At 58.0% G+C, this 17794-nt stretch overlaps 1 protein-coding gene across 1 annotated transcript in view; it reads left to right on the top strand.

The window, feature by feature from the left end:
• Positions 1–17794, top strand: part of ADAMTS7 (ADAM metallopeptidase with thrombospondin type 1 motif 7) — a 33257-nt gene that overhangs the window by 2128 nt on the left and 13335 nt on the right. Inside the window, exons 3-18 of the mRNA XM_071754073.1 lie at positions 419–590; positions 3102–3298; positions 3627–3710; positions 4057–4181; positions 5139–5288; positions 5800–5943; positions 9548–9692; positions 9920–10012; positions 10510–10655; positions 12078–12247; positions 12883–13016; positions 13876–13996; positions 14631–14875; positions 15467–15608; positions 16150–16276; positions 17121–17334. Coding sequence (XP_071610174.1) covers positions 419–590; positions 3102–3298; positions 3627–3710; positions 4057–4181; positions 5139–5288; positions 5800–5943; positions 9548–9692; positions 9920–10012; positions 10510–10655; positions 12078–12247; positions 12883–13016; positions 13876–13996; positions 14631–14875; positions 15467–15608; positions 16150–16276; positions 17121–17334 — 2409 coding nt within the window. The remainder of the gene's footprint in view (positions 1–418; positions 591–3101; positions 3299–3626; positions 3711–4056; positions 4182–5138; positions 5289–5799; positions 5944–9547; positions 9693–9919; positions 10013–10509; positions 10656–12077; positions 12248–12882; positions 13017–13875; positions 13997–14630; positions 14876–15466; positions 15609–16149; positions 16277–17120; positions 17335–17794) is intronic.

Raw genomic sequence — 17794 nt, 5'->3', positions numbered from 1 at the left:
GGGTCAACATCATCCCTTGGGCTGTCTGCTTGGACTCTCCAGAGCATCTCCAGAGGGTCAGAGGTGGCCTGAGCAGAGCCTGGGACTCCACACGTGTCTGTTCCCTGTGCTCTGCTTCTCTGGCATTCCTGTTCCAGCATCCCTGAGCTCCCTGGGGTCAGACACTCCTTGGGTTCACCAGCACCATTGTGGTGGCATCTCTGGCTTTTTACTTCCTTCATGATCCTGCTGGCTTGTTCCCTTTGGTCCGGGAGCTCAGAGCTCAAGATACCCATAAAAAGAGTTATTTTAGAGAGCACAGAACACTCCTTTCTTACTGGGGAATTTTGCAAACCCCCTCCCATTCCCAAGCCCTTTGGTGTGGGTCTGTGCCAGACTCAGGTGGCTTCACGGTGACAGCTTTGTCTCTCCCTGCCAGAAGGGTGTGTTTCAGCTGATGAACGAGGACTATTTCATCGAGCCAGTGTCCCCCAGCTCCCAGGAGGATGGGGCAGCACAGCCCCACAGGATCTACAAGCGCCAGGCACCCCAGCACGGGGCAGAGGGAGCCAGGAGGCCACCAGCTCCTCAGCAAACCTGTGGGGTGCAAGGTATGGTTCCCTTCCTCCTGCATTTGGGAGTCTGAAGCCCAGGCTGGAAGGATAAGGGGAGCAGTGTGGATGGTGAGCCCCCAGCCCAGCCTCTGCAGACTCTGAATCCCAGCACATGGCTCCCAGCTGGAGCTCCTGGTGTCCATCTGATGGCTCTTCGGGGTTGGCAGGTTGGGCTGGAGGTCCCTCTGGCAGGAGGGGAAACCCTCAGACCATAAACTTACCCCAGGATGGGTCATGGGCTGCGTGGTGTCCTGCCATGGGGTGACATCTGGTGGGTGGGTGCCTGGTGTCCTGGGGACAGCCCTGAGGTGCCCACACAACCATTCCCACGGGGATTTTTATCACAGGAAGCTCATGTAAATGAAATTGCAGGTGAGGAGAGCTGTTCTGCTGATTGCCAGGCTTTGTGGCATTACCAGGGGAGGCTGCAGGTCGTGAGATCACTGCAGAGCACGGGGCAGTGATTTTTCCCCTCCTGACAATGTTTCAGTGTTTGTTTCCCACACACACGACTCTGCGTGCCAAGCCTCAGGCCTCTCCCTCTCATCTTTTCCTCCTGGCCCTGCTGCAAGCAGCCCTGGTGTGGAGCCTGAGGATTTGGTTTCATTTCCATGCAAACACAGGGTTCTGACCTGCCCCGGAGCCTCTGTGCTGAGGGGCAGAGCGTGCGTGCTGGATCCTTCTCCTCTGCCTGGAGCAGAATAAACTCCCAATAAACTCCCAAACAGAAGATTTTGAGTGCAGAGGAGCTCAGCACATCCCCAGCAGCTCTGGGGTGCTTTGCTCAGGGAAGCTGCACCCTCCAGGAGTGTCTCTTGTTCTGCTTCCTTAGAGCTCTCTGCTGTCAGAAACTGGTTACTTTTCCTACTGCCAGGTTATCTTCAGGCACCCTTCTGTGAATCTAATTCAATTATTTAATCCGTGGCTGTGATCATGATGCCTTCCTCTGGCCTTTGTTAGTGCCATGCCCTGGGTGTAGCACACCCCGTGTGTAGGGCAGGGGGATGGATCCCATCATGGGGTGGATGTGATGTGAGGGGATGTGCCTGCCCTGGGAAGGCAACCAGAAGCCTGCAGGCTTCTAATTGCTGCCAGCCTTTCACTCTGTGCTGGTGTTTTGCTGGGGCTCTTTGCCAAACACCACCCAGGCAGCAGGGTTTGGCTGTGGGGTGTTGTTAACTCCTGTCAGTGCCCCCAGCAGGGTGTGTGTACAGCTGGGACAGGGCTGGAGAGGGAGCCAAAGGGGATTGGATCCTGGCCTTAAGCTCTGCCAGGAGAGGGTTAGGTTGGAGAGTAGGAAGAAATTCTTTGCAGAGAGGATGCTGAGGCATTGGAATGGGCTGCCCAGAGAGGGGGTGGATTCTCCATCCCTGGAGGTTTTTGAGAAGAGCCTGGATGTGGCACTGGGAACCACGGGGGGAGTGGATCAGGGGTTGGACTTGGTGATCCCAGAAGTGCTTTCCAGCCCGGATGGTTCTGTGATCCTGTGAAGGTGCCAGGAGAGCCCTCCCTGGGAGCCCCCTGCCCCTATCCCAGCAGCAAAGGACATGATGGAAAGGAGCTCCAAGGAAGCTGCTGTGATTGAAGTGTCACAGTGGTGTTGGCAACTCAGCCAATTATCTGGGATAGTTGGGATTTTTCAGGCCAGAGGATAAAACACCCTTTCACACAGCCTGGTCCCTAGAGTCTGAAAGTCCATTGTTGGGGCAGCAGGGCTGAGCCCTTATCAAGCTCTCCTCAATCCTCACTCTGTGGGATGCGGTTTGTAAAGCTTTTACCCAGCTGCAGGCTGACCCTGACCTTGATCCTGGGCTCCACGGGAGAATTCCCATTTGCTGGTGTGTGTGAGGAGTCTCCCAGCTCTCCTCCACCTCCTGCTCCCTTCAGCCCAGTGAATGTTCCCCTTGTTTCTCCCTGGAAAGGAGCAGAGTCCACTCTCCTCATCGGGGAGGAAACCTCTGTGATTCTACAGTCTTGGTGCTGCCCAGGACTCTGATGACATTTGGGATTTGGCTCAAGACGTGAGCCCAGCTCTGTGGGTGCAGAGGTTCCTGTGTTGTGGAATTGTCTGTCCCTGCAGAACACAGATTTGGGATGATAACCCACGGGGGTTGCATGCTCAGGCATCTCTGCAGGGTTGCCTCTAAATTCAGCTGTTGGTACAAACCCTGAGTGCTCCTCTCTGGGAGGCTCCGTATTCCTCATAGAATCTGACAAACCCTTTCCCAGTCAAAGAAATTCCTTCAAGTGTTTTAATTTTTTTTTTCCTATCGTGCTAATGCTGCTGTGCAAGAGATCAAGGTCAGACACTTCACCTCTCGTTGATTTTTTGGCACATACAGCACAGCAAAATACATATAGGTTGTGGGTCTAGGTCTGGTGCTTCCTTCTCTGCACCAAAAGGCTATTTCTTTGCATTAAAAAAAAAGAGACCTTGATGATCTTTTAACAAAACTGCAGGTATTTTATAGAAATTAAATTCTTCCCTCCCCTCCCCTAATACCTCAGAAACTCAGGAAAGCCTGGAGAGGTCTGAGAAGCGGAGGGAAAGGTGGGAACAGAAGCAGCACAGGAAGAGGAGGATAAAGCAGCGTTCCATCAGCAAGGAGAAGTGGGTGGAAACCCTGGTGGTGGCAGACACCAAGATGGTGGAGTACCACGGGAGTGAGAACATCGAGAAGTACGTCCTGACTGTGATGAACATGGTGAGTCCTGGTGCCCCTGGAGCTGCCAGGGACACAGCTGAGAGACACGAGACCCCCTGGGCTCAGCAAACCTCTCACAGCCTGTTCCACCTCCTCTCTGGCTTTTCTCTGGGTTTCTGGGCAATGAAAAGCAGAGGTTTCTCCTGGGCAGTTCTGCTCGGGGGTCCCTACGCTGCACAGCTCCCTTCCCAAGCTCTGCTGCTGCTCTTCTCTTCCCTTTTGGGGAATTCCCTGAGAGTTCTCCAGTCGGTACCCCCAGTGGCTTCCCCTCCCTGGTGCCCCAGGACAGGGTCTGTGTTTCAGTGGCTGTGCCCTGGCTGTGTTGCAGGTGGCGGGGCTGTTCCACCACGCCAGCATCGGGAACCCCATCAACATCGCCATCGTGAGACTCATCCTGCTGGAGAACGAGGAGGTGAAAAGGGAGACAGGGATGAATCCTGCTCCTGGCAGGCGGGATGGGGGGGTTGGAGCCTGCCTGGGGAGCAGAGCAGCTCCGGGGCTGTCCCTGCCGCAGCTCCAGAGGTGGCTCTGGGGGAGCCTGGTGCCATGCAGATGGTACCAGATGGTTCCGTGTTTGGGTGGAATCACAGATGAAAAGCAAAGCAGTGAAGGGCTGTGTCCCCACCCAGCCCACAACTGTAAATATGGAGCAATTCCATCTGGCTGGAAGTTACTCCTCATTTCACTCCGATGTGCTCGGGATCAGAACCAAGCCCAGCAGCAGCAATGTGACAGCAGAACTCTCGTTGTGTTGGCAGGAGGATCTGAAAATCTCCCACCACGCAGACAACACCTTGAGAAGCTTTTGCAAATGGCAGAAGAGCATCAACATTAAAGGAGATTCCCACCCCCTGCACCACGACGTCGCAGTCCTGCTCACAAGGTTTGTGCCCACGGGGTGGTTTCTGCTGGAGCTGCAGCTCTGGCTGATGGAATTTTCTCTGTGGGCATCCAGGCAGCCAGAGGTCCAGCTCAGCACGAGCTGCTGAATCTCACTCTCAGTGCCTGAGCCCCTCCTGAGCACCTTGCACATGGATTTCACACGTGAAATCTGGAGGTAACCTGGTCCTGAGGGCTGGAAGTGCTCTCCAAGCTCATCCCTAAACCTGGAGGCAGTCGAGGTTTCCAAACCAGGTTTTCCCCATGGCCCTGCTGCCAAGCCCCAGCGTGGCTGGATCCTCCCTCCCAGGAGATGTTCACAGGGATTAACTCCCCTTTTTCCTTTGGAAGCTGGTGCTGGGTTTGGCAGAGGAGCCTTGGAGAAGGCTCCTGACCTCCCATGGAGCTCCCAGGAATTCCTGCCCCTGGCCCAGTTTATATACCTTGCAGTACAAACATAGTTTGATGGTTCCAAGCTGCAGCCACCGGGCTGTTGGCAGCATCTGTGATGATTCACACCCCACAACAGTTTCATCTCCTGAAGGAAGTTTGCTTTGTAGCAGAAATGAGGCACTCGAGGCCGTGTCCTCCGGTGGGACTGTTCTTCCTGGGTGGCTGGAGCTCCCCTGCCCGGGACCGCAGCACCCCTGGGATGCTCTCCCCCCAGCAAGGGAGGAATTGCTTAATTATTCCCAGCATCAGCTTTATTTATACAATGGCAGAGCCTCAGCCAGGCTGGCTGGCAGCTCCCATTCCTCAGCCTCAGCGATGATCCGGGGATACCAGGAGAGCAGAGGGGAAAGGGAAGGTTGTAAATCATTCCCCTGTGGAGAGGCGTTGGACGTCTCCCTGCTTGCTTCTGTTCGGGCAGTGTCTGGTGTCCTCCTGCCCTACTCCTTCCCCCCTTTCCAACCCCCTCTCTGCTCTGTGTCTGTGTCCTTTGTCTCCCTCCTTGCCCAAGGAAGGACATCTGTGCAGCCATGAACAGACCCTGCGAGACCCTGGGGCTGTCCCACGTGGCAGGGATGTGCCAGCCCCACCGGAGCTGCAACATCAACGAGGACACGGGGCTGCCCTTGGCCTTCACCGTGGCCCACGAGCTGGGACACAGGTACCACCTCCTCCCCCTCCTCTGACCCCTTCCTCTGTGCTGCTGGGACAGGGCTCGGGAGGGCAGGGGCTGGAAGAGGGGAGGAGGTTGCCAGGTGTCTCCTGGCTGGGGCAAACCTTCCCCTGCCCCCTCCGGCACTCACCCTGGGAATTTCATCTCAGAGGTTGCCCCAGGTTTAGTAAAAAAATCAAAAAATCACATCCAGGGCAAGCTGGGCAAGTTGCTTTGGTGTAACGTGGTCCCGTGTTACTGATGCTGAGGGGTTTGGAGGTGAGGGTTGCCCACCAAGAAGTTTTCAAACAGGGTCTGTGTGCAGAGGCAGAATTCTGCATGCCCTGATTTTGGGTCCATTCTGACCAGGAGACCTGAATGTCATGGCCCCTGACAAAGCTTTGTAGGGTGGAGCGTGGTGTGGGGCTGCAGAGCAGAGCAGAGCAGAGCAGAGCAGGGGCTGGGTGGCTGTGGCAGTGTGTGGCTCACCTCTCCCTTCTGGGACTGTGCTCTTACACAGTTTTGGGATTCAGCATGATGGAAGCAGCAATGACTGTGAGCCAGTTGGGAAAAGACCTTTCATCATGTCTCCACAGCTCCTGTATGACACCTCCCCACTCACCTGGTCCCGCTGCAGCAGGGAGTACATCACCAGATTCCTTGAGTGAGTCCCTTCCTCTTCTTCCTCACTGGGGGGGGATGGGGTCCCACAGCAAGAGATGGCCCCAGATGGTTTGGGATGGATGGGGAGGATGGGATCCACAGCAAGGGATGGCCCCAGATGGTTTGGGATGGATGGGGAAGCTGGGGTCCACAGCAAGGGATGGCCCCAGATGGTTTGGGATGGATGGGGAGGTTGGGATCCACAGCAAGGGATGGATCCAGATGGTTTGGGATGTGTGGGCTTCACCCAAGGGTGCTGAGGGAGCTGTTGGACGTGCTGACCAAGCCACTTGACATCATCTGTCAGCAGCCCTGGCTGTCTGGGGAGCTCCCAGTTGAAGGGAGGTCAGGAAATGTCATCCCCTATCTGTGAGAAGGGCCAGGAGGAGGATGCAGGGAACTGCAGGAGCTGTCATCCTGTCCTCAGTGCCAGGGAAGGGATGGAGCAGATCAGCTTGAGTGCCAGCACTTGGCACAGTCAGGAAAACAAGTTGGTCAGGGTTTGTGCAAGGCAAGTCCTGCCTGACCAACCTGAACCTCTCTGAAGAGGTGGATGGGGCTGTAGCTGTCTGCCTGGGCTTTAGGGAAGCCTTTGCCACCGTTTCCCACAGAATTCTCCTGCAGAAAGTGGCTGCTCCTGGCTTGGTTTGCTTCGTGGCTAAAAACCTGGCTGGCTGGCCAAGCCCAAAGAGCTGTGGTGGATGGAATTCAATCCAGCTGGTGGCTTGTCACAAGTGGTGTCCCCCAGGGCTCAGTGTTGGGTTCAGTACCTTCATCCAGGGTCTGGGTGAGGGGGATCAGGTGCCCCCCAGTTAGTTTGCAGGGGACACCAAACTGGGTGGGAGTCTGAGCTGCTGGAGGGACCTCTGGATCCATGGGCCAACCCCAGCTCTCTGGGGTTCAGGGAGGCCAAGAGCTGGGCTGTGCAGTTGGGGGGTGATGACCCCATGCTGGGGCAGTGTCTGGAAGGGGCTGGGGGGGATTCCCAATTGCTGAGCCCCCCCAGTTGGGGGGGTTCCCAATGGCTTTGGTTTTGCCCCGCTGGGAAGGATGGGGGTTTGAACACCAAAGCAGCAACGTGCTGCTGGCTTGGGAGGTGGCACAGGGCTCGTGTCACCAGCAAATAAAGGCAGAGCAGATTTCTTGGAGGCTGAGAGCAGTTTTCTCCCTGGCTGATGTTTGCCTGTGGCAGGAGGCACCACGTGAGGAACCCAAACCCCGCCAGATTCTTCCCCGCGTTTGTTTATTTTTAGCACCCCGTGGCTCCTTTTCCAGCCTGTTGTTATTAAGTTCCTAGGAACGGGGCCCAGAGGTTTACATCTGTCAGCCAGGGGCTTCTTGGGCTGGAGAAACATTTCCCTTCCTTGCTAGGGGAAGGTTGGGGCAGAGGGAGAGCATCCTCGGGATGCGGTGCCAGGGGAGCTGGGTGGGGGGGCTGTGGGGGGCTAAGCTCCCACCCTGCAGCCTGGGACAAGGGGCCCTGCCTGAACTCACGTAGGTTTGGGGGCTTGGGGAGGAGCAGAACTTTCTCATCTCTGCTTTGAACCTTCGTTCTGGGATTAAGAATTTCCTGCTTGCAGCGACCTTGGGCTGCTCCGAGCTGTGATGGGGAGGAGGCAGAAGGGAAGGAGGCAGAAGGAGCAGCTGGAGGGTTCCCCAGTTGGGGTTTGGTGTCCCTGCTCCCCCCAGGAGGGGCAGCTCTTCCTTAAGAGCAGAGCAGAGCCTGGCAGGCATCTTCCCAGCCCCCCCGGAGAGGGAGAGGCCAGCACAGACATGAGTGCCTTGCAGTTGGTGTTGGCAGGAGAAGGAGAAGGAACGAGCCAGAAAATGAGACCCTGCTGACCTGGGGTTGCTGGGTGTGCTTGCAACAGGCTTTGCGTTGGGGGAAGGAACAACGACCAAAAAAAACCAAGCAGCAGCACTCTCAGAGGATTAGTATTTTGCAGAAGTTTTATTATTTACGAGCGCTGCCCAGGGTTGAAGCAGATGAAAATTATTCCCATCATCAACAGCAGCAGAGCCCTGGTGCTGAGGGTCAGGCCCTGGGTGCTGAGGGATGGAAGACCCTCTGGGCAAGGCTGAGGGTCAGGGGCTGCTCAGACACCCAGAGGTGATGGAGGAGGTGCCCTCCCTGCTGTGATGTTCCCCAAGGAACCAGGGAGGCTGCCACAGGGCAGGAGGTGATGCTCCTGCAGCAGAGAGGCCCGGACCGGCCCTTTTTGGCATCCCCTGGTTTTCCCCTCTCGCCCTCAGAGGAGTCAGAAGATGCTGTAAGGGCCTCTGCTCCCCTCCCCATGATGTGAGCTCCCTCCCAGCCTGCTGGGGAAATGCCCTTGTGAAACAGGACCCAGGACCCAGCACCAGGAGGCTGTGGTGCTGTAGAGCATCCTCCCTTCTTCCCTCCTTCCCTCCATCTCCACACCTTGTCTCCTCTCCCTTCACTCTTTTCCCTAGATCAGACAACTAATTTTTCCTCCTCCCATGGGCTCCTTCCAGCTCTCCCCACCATCCCAGAGCCTGGGGGTCCCCCAGCCCTGCCAGCCCCCCCTCTTTCTGCAGCTGATCCTTCCCAAGCTCCAATCCTCGCCTTTGTTTTTATTAAATTCCACCCTGGCTTTTTTGGACCCTTCCTCTGGTTCTCCGAGAGCTTTATGGAATTTTAATCCTGCCCTCAAATGGATCTGCAGATCATCCCAGCCTGCTCACATGTGGGGTTTTAATCATCCTCCCATCTCCTCCATCATCCTGCTCATTAAGGAAGGGGCTGGAAGAGGCAGAGCCAGCACAGACCCTTGTGCATTTTTACTGTAGATTGTGGTTTATTGTACATCCCTGTAAAGCCAGAGGGAAAATCCTGCCAATTTTTGCTGGCTTGGTAACATGTTTTGGCCAATTGAAGAGACCAGTAGGAGGATCAGGAAGTATTTTGATGAAGAAATAGATTTTGAACGTAGCACTGGAAAGCTGACAGAAAATCCCCATCACCCTCCGCAGTGGGACAGAGATCTGTCCCCTAGACTCGGGCAAGATAGAAAGTGCCCCGGGCAGATCAGAGGGCAGGGAGGGCTGGGGTGGTTTTGGGGTGACTTGTGGGGCCCTGTTTGCTGGCACCTGAGCTGATGAATGTAGGAACAGCATCTGCCTCTGGGCAGGAAAATCTTTGTGTGGTGGAACCCTTCACCTTCAGGTTCCTGCCCAGGGGCTGAGCTGGGGACCTGCTCATATGGCAAAAAAAAACAGGGGATCATTCCATCAGGGATTTCTGGGTTTCCATCGGGGGGACAGGGACATCTCAGGGGGACAGGGACATCTCAGTGTGCAAGGCACTGGTCCAGCAGCCCCTGGAGAAGCCTTTTCCCCTTTGTCTCCCCATTACCTGCCATGCCGAGGGCTGGGGGGTGACACTGGGACCAGACACTCCCCCCACACATACCCACCCACCCCCAGGAGCAGCTCCAGGGATGATGAGGAGCCGGGCTGGGATCAGCTGGGATATTGCTCCTCATGTGGTGGGACTCGGCTGAGCTGCTCGGGTCCCCTCTCAGCAGCTGCTGGAGCGTTGTGTGGCCGGGGGTGACACTGCTCTGACCTCTCTTCTCTTTCAGCCGGGGCTGGGGGCTGTGCCTGGATGACCCCCCAGCCCGGGAGGTGCTGGATTATCCCCTGGTGCCCCCCGGTGTCCTCTACGACGTGAGCCACCAGTGCCGCCTGCAGTACGGCCCCTACTCCACCTTCTGTGATGACATGGACGTAAGGCAGGGGCTCCCCGGGGGTCACAGGGGCTTGTCTGGTCCCGAGGGGCTCTCTGGGGGTCACAGGGGTTTGTCTGGCCCCGGGGATGGGGAGGGGTTTGTCTGGCTCCGAGGGGCTCCCGGGGGTGGGGAGGGGCTGTTCCTGGGGTGATCCTCTCCCTCTTACCTTTGTCCCGGGGGGCTGGGGGTGCAGTGCCCATGCCCTGTACATCCCTGTTCCTGCAGAGTGTCTGCAGCACGCTGTGGTGCAGCGTGGGCTCCACGTGTCACTCCAAGCTGGACGCAGCCGTGGATGGCACGGCCTGTGGGGAGAACAAGGTAAGGGGAGCAGTGTCCTCCTGTGTGGCTGCGGGGAGGAGGGGGCTGGTGGGCTTGGGCAGGGGGACCAGCACTCTGGTCACCATGGGTGGGTGACACACCAGAGCAAGGTGTAGCATAATGCTCTGGTTATCCAAACATCTGGGGAGGGCTCTCCTTAATAGGTTTGGTGTCCCCTCCCCTGGTCCCACAGCACCAGGGGTGAGCCCAGATTTTGCTGGGAACCTCCCACTGTGTCCCTGCCCGTGGCTCTGCCTCCGTGGCTCTTCCCTCTGGGCTGAGGCTGGGGTAGAGGTCCCAGCAGGGGTCCCACTGAGGCCATTGCCCTGTGCAGCCCCTCCAGCAGCCCCACATCCCTGCCCTTCCCATGTTTCCCACATCCATCCCTGCTCACACCTCGGGGGTTTCGTGGGGGCTTCGCTGCTCCTCGCCACCGGGCTCATCCTTAAACCTTCTTTTCTTTTTCTTGTCATTTCTCCTGGCCTCTCCCTCTGCAGTGGTGCTTCAATGGCGAGTGTGTGCCCGTGGGCTTCCGTCCTGAGCCCATCGGGGGTGGCTGGAGCTCCTGGAGCCCCTGGGCCAGTTGCTCCCGCAGCTGCGGGGCGGGCGTGCAGAGTGCTGAGAGGCAATGCAGCAGCCCCACGTAAGGCAGGGGGACAGACCCCAACCAGGACAGCAACACCAGGGTTATGGCCCTGCAGATCTGGGCACCCTCCTGCCCCCCACCCCCTGCCCTGAGGAGGTGCCCTGGGGTAGGCTCGGGGGGGTTCGTTTCATGGGGTTGTCCCAGGGAGGGCAGTGGAAGCCTTTGGAGGGGCCAGGATTAGAGAACCAGCCTGGGTTGGGTTGGAGGGAGCTTAAATCCCCTCCAGTGCCCCCCCTGCCATGGGCAGGGACCCCTCCCACCCCCCCAGGGTGCTCCAAGCCCCATCCAACCTTCAACACTGCCAGGGATGGGGCAGCCACAGCTTCTGGGGGCACCCTGGGGCTCAGCACCCTCACCCCACAGAATTTCTCCCAAAAATCTCCTCTCCATCTCACCTCTCCCAGCTACAAACCCTTCCCCCTCATCCCATCCCTCCAGGCCCTTGTCCCAAGTCCCTCCCCAGATTTCCTGGAGCCCCTTCAGGCACTGGGAGCTGCTCTGAGCTCTCCCCATTGCTCCAAGGTCTCTTCTCCAGCCTCAACACCCCCCAGCTCTCCCCCTGGCCCCAGAGGGGCTCCAGCCATGTAGTCTGGGTCCCAGGTCAAGAGCTGGGTCTGTGTTTGACATGAGTTTGTGGCAGAAGTGCAGTTGTAGTTTCTGGAGTGTTTTAAGCACAGCTGCTGGCAGACAGGAGAGCAAACACGGGGAAAGCAGCAGAATTTCTCCAGGCAGTTGTTTGCTTTGGCCACCGTAGGTAAATGTTCAGCTTTGCCTTTTGGATGGAGTGAGCACAGGGGCAGTCCTCCTCCCACAGGTATTTCCTTGGGGCAGGGTATGTAAACACAACCCTAAAATAATAATTAACTTCATTCTCTACTGCAAAGTGTGCCCAGGCTTCACTGCTCAGGGGAAAAGTCATTCTCCTGAGGTCCCCACGTTTCAGTGGGGGAACTCCAGGAGGGGATGGTGGCTTCGTGGGCAGCTTCATTACAGGAACGGTGCAGCAGAACCACTGGGGGCGTTTAACTGGGAGAGGACCCCGGGGGGACTCAGCCTTGACCCAACCTCCTGAGGTTAAACCTTTGTGCAGGCACAAAACCTGCTGTGAATAAACAGGGGGGTTCTGCTTCTGTGTGGGAGGTGTTTGTTTGATAGGACAGAGGGTAAGAAGTTCAAACTGAGAGAGGGGAGGTTTAGATCGGATATAAGGAAGAATATTTTTATGGTGAGGGTGCTGAGCCCCAGGGTGCCCCCAGACGCTGTGGCTGCCCCATCCCTGGCAGTGCTGAAGGTTGGATGGGGCTGGTGGGAGGGAGGTGGTGTCCCTGTCAAAGAGGTTGGGCTGGATGATCTTCAAGGCCTCTTCTGAGCCAAAACTTTTCTGGGATTCTCTGATTTTCCCTTTCCCCCCCTGGCCAGGCCCAAGTACGGCGGGAGGTACTGCCTGGGGGAGCGGAAGCGGTTCCGGATCTGCAACATCAGAGCCTGCCCCCCCGACAAGCCCTCCTTCCGCCAGCTCCAGTGCAGCCAGTTCAACCCCATGCTCTACAAGGGGAAGCTCTACAAGTGGACACCAGTGCCCAACAACAGTGAGTGGGGGGCAAACCCCGTGCCAGGTTCTGCCGGCAGCCCCCAGGCTCCGTCTGCCCTTCACAGAATCACAGAACTGGCTGGGTTGGAAGGGACCTCTGAGATGATCAACCCCAACCCTTGCTCCACTCCCCCCGTGGTTCCCAGCCCATGGCACTGAGTGCCACATCCAGGCTCTTTTGAAATATCTCCAGGGATGGAGAATCCACCCCTTCCCTGGGCAGCCCATTCCAATGGCTGATCACCTTCTCCAGAAAGAAATCCTTTCCTAATATCCAACCTAAACCTCCCCTGGCAGAGCTGAGGCTCTGCCAGGGGAGGTTTAGGTTGGATATTAGGAAAAAATTCTTTAGTCCGTGCCCTCTTGTCCCACTGATATCAGCCCAACCCCCCCTGGCTCCAACCTCCTTTCAGGGAGTTGTAGAGAGTGATGAGGTCTCCCCTGAGCCTCCTCTTCTCCAGCCTCAACACCCCCAGCTCCCTCAGCCTCTCCTCATAGGATCTGTGCTTCCCACGTGGCTCCCACGCCGTGTTGTAAAGTATGACTGGGCTTGCAGGGTTAATTTATGTTTTTGGAGATGGTTGCCTGGCCTCCAGCTGCTGGGGTTGAGTTTCTGCCTGTTGGGTTCCCCAGTTAACCCCTGTGAGCTGCACTGCCGGCCGGAGGACGAGTTCTTTGCGGAAAAGCTGCGGGACGCGGTCATCGATGGGACCCCCTGTGATGAGGGCAGCACCAGCAGGGACATCTGCATCAATGGCATCTGCAAGGTGGGTCCTGCACGGCCACGGACCCCAAGGACCCCCCCGTGCCTGGGGCCACCCCTCGGGTGACCAAACTGCCCACACTGAGGGGCTGAGCTGGCTCCTTGTGTCATCCAGCACACGAAAAACTTCCCTTAGGTCCATGAGAGGTGGTGGGGATGTGCTTCAAGGAAATAGGGCATATGGTTACCTCAGGGAGATAGTTCCTGGATAGCAGGAATAATTTCCCCGTGGAAAGGGATGTCAGGGACTGGCCCGGGTGGAGTCCCCATCCCTGGAGAGGTTTCCAAGCCCTGGAGAGGTGGTGGGGATGTGCTTCAAGGAAATAGAGCATATGGTTACTTCAGGGAGATAGTTCCAGGATATCAGGAATAATTTCCCCCTGGAAAGGGATATCAGGGACTGGCCCAGGTGGAGTCCCCATCCCTGGAAGGGTTTCCAAGCCTTGGAGATGTGGTGCTGAGGGACACGGGGCAGTGGTGGCCTGGGCAGTGCTGGGGGAAGGGTTGGACTGCGTGATCCTAAGGGTCTTTTCCTACCAGTTCCATGAATCTGTGGAACAGAACTGGCAGGACCAAGGAGATTTCCCAGCTCAGGCTGGCTCATAACAGGCTCTGCTGCCTGGGAATCTGGGTAGGAAAAGGTAAAGAGGAGATGTGGGTCGTGCTTCCCACTGTGTATGAACAGGACCAGGATACATTAGAGTGAGGAGCCCATCCTGCTGCCCATCCTCAGGAAAACTCCAGCTCTCCCCACTCTCCACTCACCTTCCTCATCTCCCACCCTTTAGGACGCAGGCTCTGTGGGTGATCCCAGGGCAGGGGGAGGTTTTGGGGTGTGTGGGGTCTGACTGGGTGCCTTGCAGAGCGTGGGCTGCGACTACGAGATCGGCTCCAGCGCGGTGGAGGATCGGTGCGGGGTCTGCCACGGGGATGGCTCCACCTGCCACACCATCCAGAAGACCTTTGAGGACAGCGAGGGGCTGGGTAAGGTGCTCAGCTCCATCCCCACATCACCAGGAGCCCGTTCCACGCCGCTGCCCCTCCAGGGTGGTTTTCATCCCAGCTGCCTGGGTTCTGATGGGAGCAGCGTGGGGAGATGTGGTGCTGCTGCTCCTCTTCTTGGTTCTTGGAATTCAAGTGTTCCCAAATGTGCTTCTTGTGCCTAAAGGTCTGGAAAGGGAGCTGTGCATGCTGGAGCTGGTTTGGAGAGGGGCAGGGGGGGTTTGTGGGTTGACAGGGACACCTTGAACGTGTGGTAAACACCTTGCCAGCTCCCTGCAGGAAATGGGCTCTCTGCAAGGTGGGGTTTGGTGCCTGCTGGGGCCTTAACGAGGTGTAAGGGTTGGCATGGTGCTGGCACCACCTGAGGGACACCAGCACCCACCCTAGGGACACCTGCATCCATCCCAGGGACACCAGAACCCATCCCAGTGACACCAGCACCCATCCCAGGGTCGCCAGAACCCATCCCAGTGACACCTGCACCCATCCCAGTGACACCAGCACCCATCCCAGTGACACCAGCACCCACCTGAGGGATACCAGCACCCACCTGAGGGTGCAGATCGTCTCTGCCCCATCTTGGACTCCCCTGAGTGCTGCTGGTTTCCATCCCCAGGTTACGTGGACATTGGGATTATCCCTGTGGGAGCCCGGGAGATCCGGATCGAGGAGGTCGCCGAGGCCGGGAATTTCCTGGCCCTGCGGAGTGAGGACCCCGAGAAGTATTTCCTGAATGGGGGATGGACCATCCAGTGGAACGGGGACTACAGGGTGGCAGGGACCACCTTCACCTACAAGAGGACTGGGAACTGGGAGAACCTCACCTCCCCGGGACCCACCGTGGAGCCAGTTTGGATCCAGGTACCGTGCGGGTCCCTCCTGCCTTCCCGGGCTGGGCTGAGCTGCTGGGGTCCTTCGTGTCACCTCAGTGCCACCCGAGGGATGGGGACACGTGTCTCAGCATCAGGAGCTGCTGGCCCAGGGAACGTTTCCAGGAATGTTTGTGTTTGGGTGAGCTGTGCAGGGGGCTCACTGCTGGGGACCTGCCTCTGAGTGTCGAGCTGGCGGGAGCCAACTGAGCTTTCCCTGGAGAAGTTGGGAATCACCCCATGGGCACCAGGCTGAAATTCCATCTGGTGAGGAGGGGGTGATCACCAGGGAGCACCCCAGGACCCCCCTGAGAGGCCCACGTTCTCTCCCTGCTGCAGCAGCTCAGCCCAGCACCCCCAGCAGCCAAACCCAGCTCCAAGAACAACAGAGCTTTGGGCACAATGGGAACACTTAGGCTTAGGAAAACATCCTGAGCTCCCAGCCCCTGCCTGGCACTGGGGTGGGAGGGGGCTTGGGGAGGGTTTTGGGGACAGAGCTGGACCCGGGGCGGTGCCTTTGTCCCGGGCTGGTACCTCCTGAAAAGCCCCTGGGGTTCTGACCCCCCCGTTATTCCCCCCCCAGCTGCTGTTCCAGGAGACCAACCCGGGCGTGCGGTACCAGTACACGATCCAGCGCCCTCCTGACGGCCAGAACCGGGTCCAGCAGGACCGGTTCCGCTGGCACCTCGGCTCCTGGACCTCCTGCACTGCCACCTGTGGCACCGGTGAGCAGGGCTGCAGAGCCAGACCCAGAACACGGGGATGGATGCTGGGGAAATTCCTGGGGGGATGGGGCTCAGGAGGTCCTGGGGTGAGGAGAAAAAAAAAGCAAAAAAAAAAAAAAAAAAAGCAACATCTTCTGAGGTCACCTTCTGAGGTCCATCCATCCATCCGATCCCATCCCATCCCATCCCATCCCATCCCATCCCATCCCATTCCATCCCATCCCATCCTGTCCCAGGTGTCCCTGCATGTCAGAGTTATTCTGCAGCCCAGCTGAGCTCTGTAGGTCTCATCTCACACATTTCAGGTTGAGTCCTGGTGTCCAGCTCTGCTTTTCCCACCTGGGAACACCCTGGGAGCACCCTGGGAGCACCCTGGTGCTGTTGTGTCCACGGGGACAGCAGTGCCACAGCCCACGAGGGCTCTCAGCTGCCAGTTCCTTTTCCTCCCCCTGGTTTTGGTGGCTGAGGCTGACCTCGGGGCCTCCTGTGCCGGGTGGTTTGTGTGTGTCCCCCCTCACTCCAGCCCCTGCTGTGTCCCCAGGGGTGCAGAGGCAGCTGGTGCACTGTGTGGAGAAGCTGATGGGCATCGTGGAGGAGCAGCTCTGCGACGCTCTCACCCGCCCCGAGGACCAGCAGAGGACGTGCAGTGAGGAGCCCTGCCCAGCCAGGTCCTGCTCCTTCCCCTGGTCACAGAGCCAGGAGCCCTGCCCAGCCAGGTCCTTCCCCTGGTCACAGAGCCCTGGTGTCCAAGCTGCTCTGAGGGGGTGACCAAGGTCAGGGGGTGCCCAGGTTGCACCAGGCCACGTGCAGCTCTTTGCACCCTGGGTTTGCACCTCTCCTCTGAGGGTCACAGAATCACAGAATCATTTGGGTTGGGAAGGACCCCTCTGAGATCATCAGCTCCAACCCTTGATCCACTCCCCCCGTGGTTCCCAGCCCATGGCACTCAGTGCCACATCCAGGCTCTTTTGAAATATCTCCAGGGATGGAGAATCCACCCCTTCCCTGGGCAGCCCATTCCAATGCCTCAGCATCCTCTCTGCAAAGAATTTCTTCCTAATCTCCAACCTAACCCTCTCCTGGCAGAGCTTAAGCCCATGCCCAGCCCACATCCAACCTCCTTTCAGGGAGTTGCAGAGAGTGATGAGGTCTCCCCTGAGCCTCCTCTTCTCCAGCCTGAACATCCCCAGCTCCCTCAGCCTCTCCTCATAGGATCTGTGCTGGATCCCTTCACAGCCTCCTTGCTCTTCCTCAGGATGCTCCCAGCCCCTGTGTTGGTCCCTGGGAGCACCTCCCAGGGTTTTCCCCACCTGCAGGTGCTGTCAGGAGCCCTGAGCTGGGGCAGGAGCAGAGCCCCAGCTGGGATGCTCCTTCCCCAGGCCCCATCTCAGGCTGCTGGGGCCCCTGTGCCTCTCCTGCACATCTCCAGACCCCAAACTCCTCTGGGTGGGTGGTGTGGGGCTCGGGACAGAGCCTGTCTGGATGCTGAGCCCCTGTCCCCCGTGTCCCCAGGTGGTGGGTCGGGGAGTGGCAGGGCTGCTCAGCCACCTGTGGGTGGTCGGGGCTGATGAAGAGGACGGTGCTGTGCATCCAGAGCGTGGGGATGGACGAGCAGAGGGCCCTGCACCCAGCAGACTGCCAGCACCTCCCCAAGCCAGATGCCACCATGCCTTGTCACCAGGAGGTCCCCTGCCCCTCCCAGTGGGCTGTGGGGAACTGGTCAGAGGTGAGGAGGAGCTTTGGGGTTGTGGGGGAGGTGGGGACAGGGTGAGAGCCAGGGGTACCCTCCTGCTGGCAAGGGGAACCCTGGGGTGTTCTGTGGCACCAGCTCTGGTGGCAGCTTCATGGCCCCAGGAGGTCCCAGGCAGGTGATGGCCTCGCTCTCTGCTTGATCCAGGGGGCAGAAACAAGAGGTTCCCCACTTTTTGGTGGATTTTCCTGCACTGTGAACTTTTCCCTCTGAACCTGTCCCATCTCAGCTGTGGGGGGGGTGCAGAGACAGAGGTGATCCCAGGGAATGGAGGAGCCATCACAAAAGGGTCAGTAATTTATTTAAAAAGAAAGGGAGAGGCAGAACACCAACCCCTGTCTGAAGTGCCACGGGCTGCAGACACCCTGGGCAGCTGCTTTGTTTCTTCTGTGGATCAGAGTAACCTCAGGCTGAGGGTTTTAACCAAAAATTATAA

Source organism: Heliangelus exortis, chromosome 11 (assembly GCF_036169615.1).
Source record: "Heliangelus exortis chromosome 11, bHelExo1.hap1, whole genome shotgun sequence".
Lineage (NCBI taxonomy): Eukaryota > Metazoa > Chordata > Aves > Apodiformes > Trochilidae > Heliangelus > Heliangelus exortis.
The sequence above is the reverse complement of the archived record's forward strand: the minus strand, read 5'-3'. Positions and strand labels throughout refer to the sequence as shown.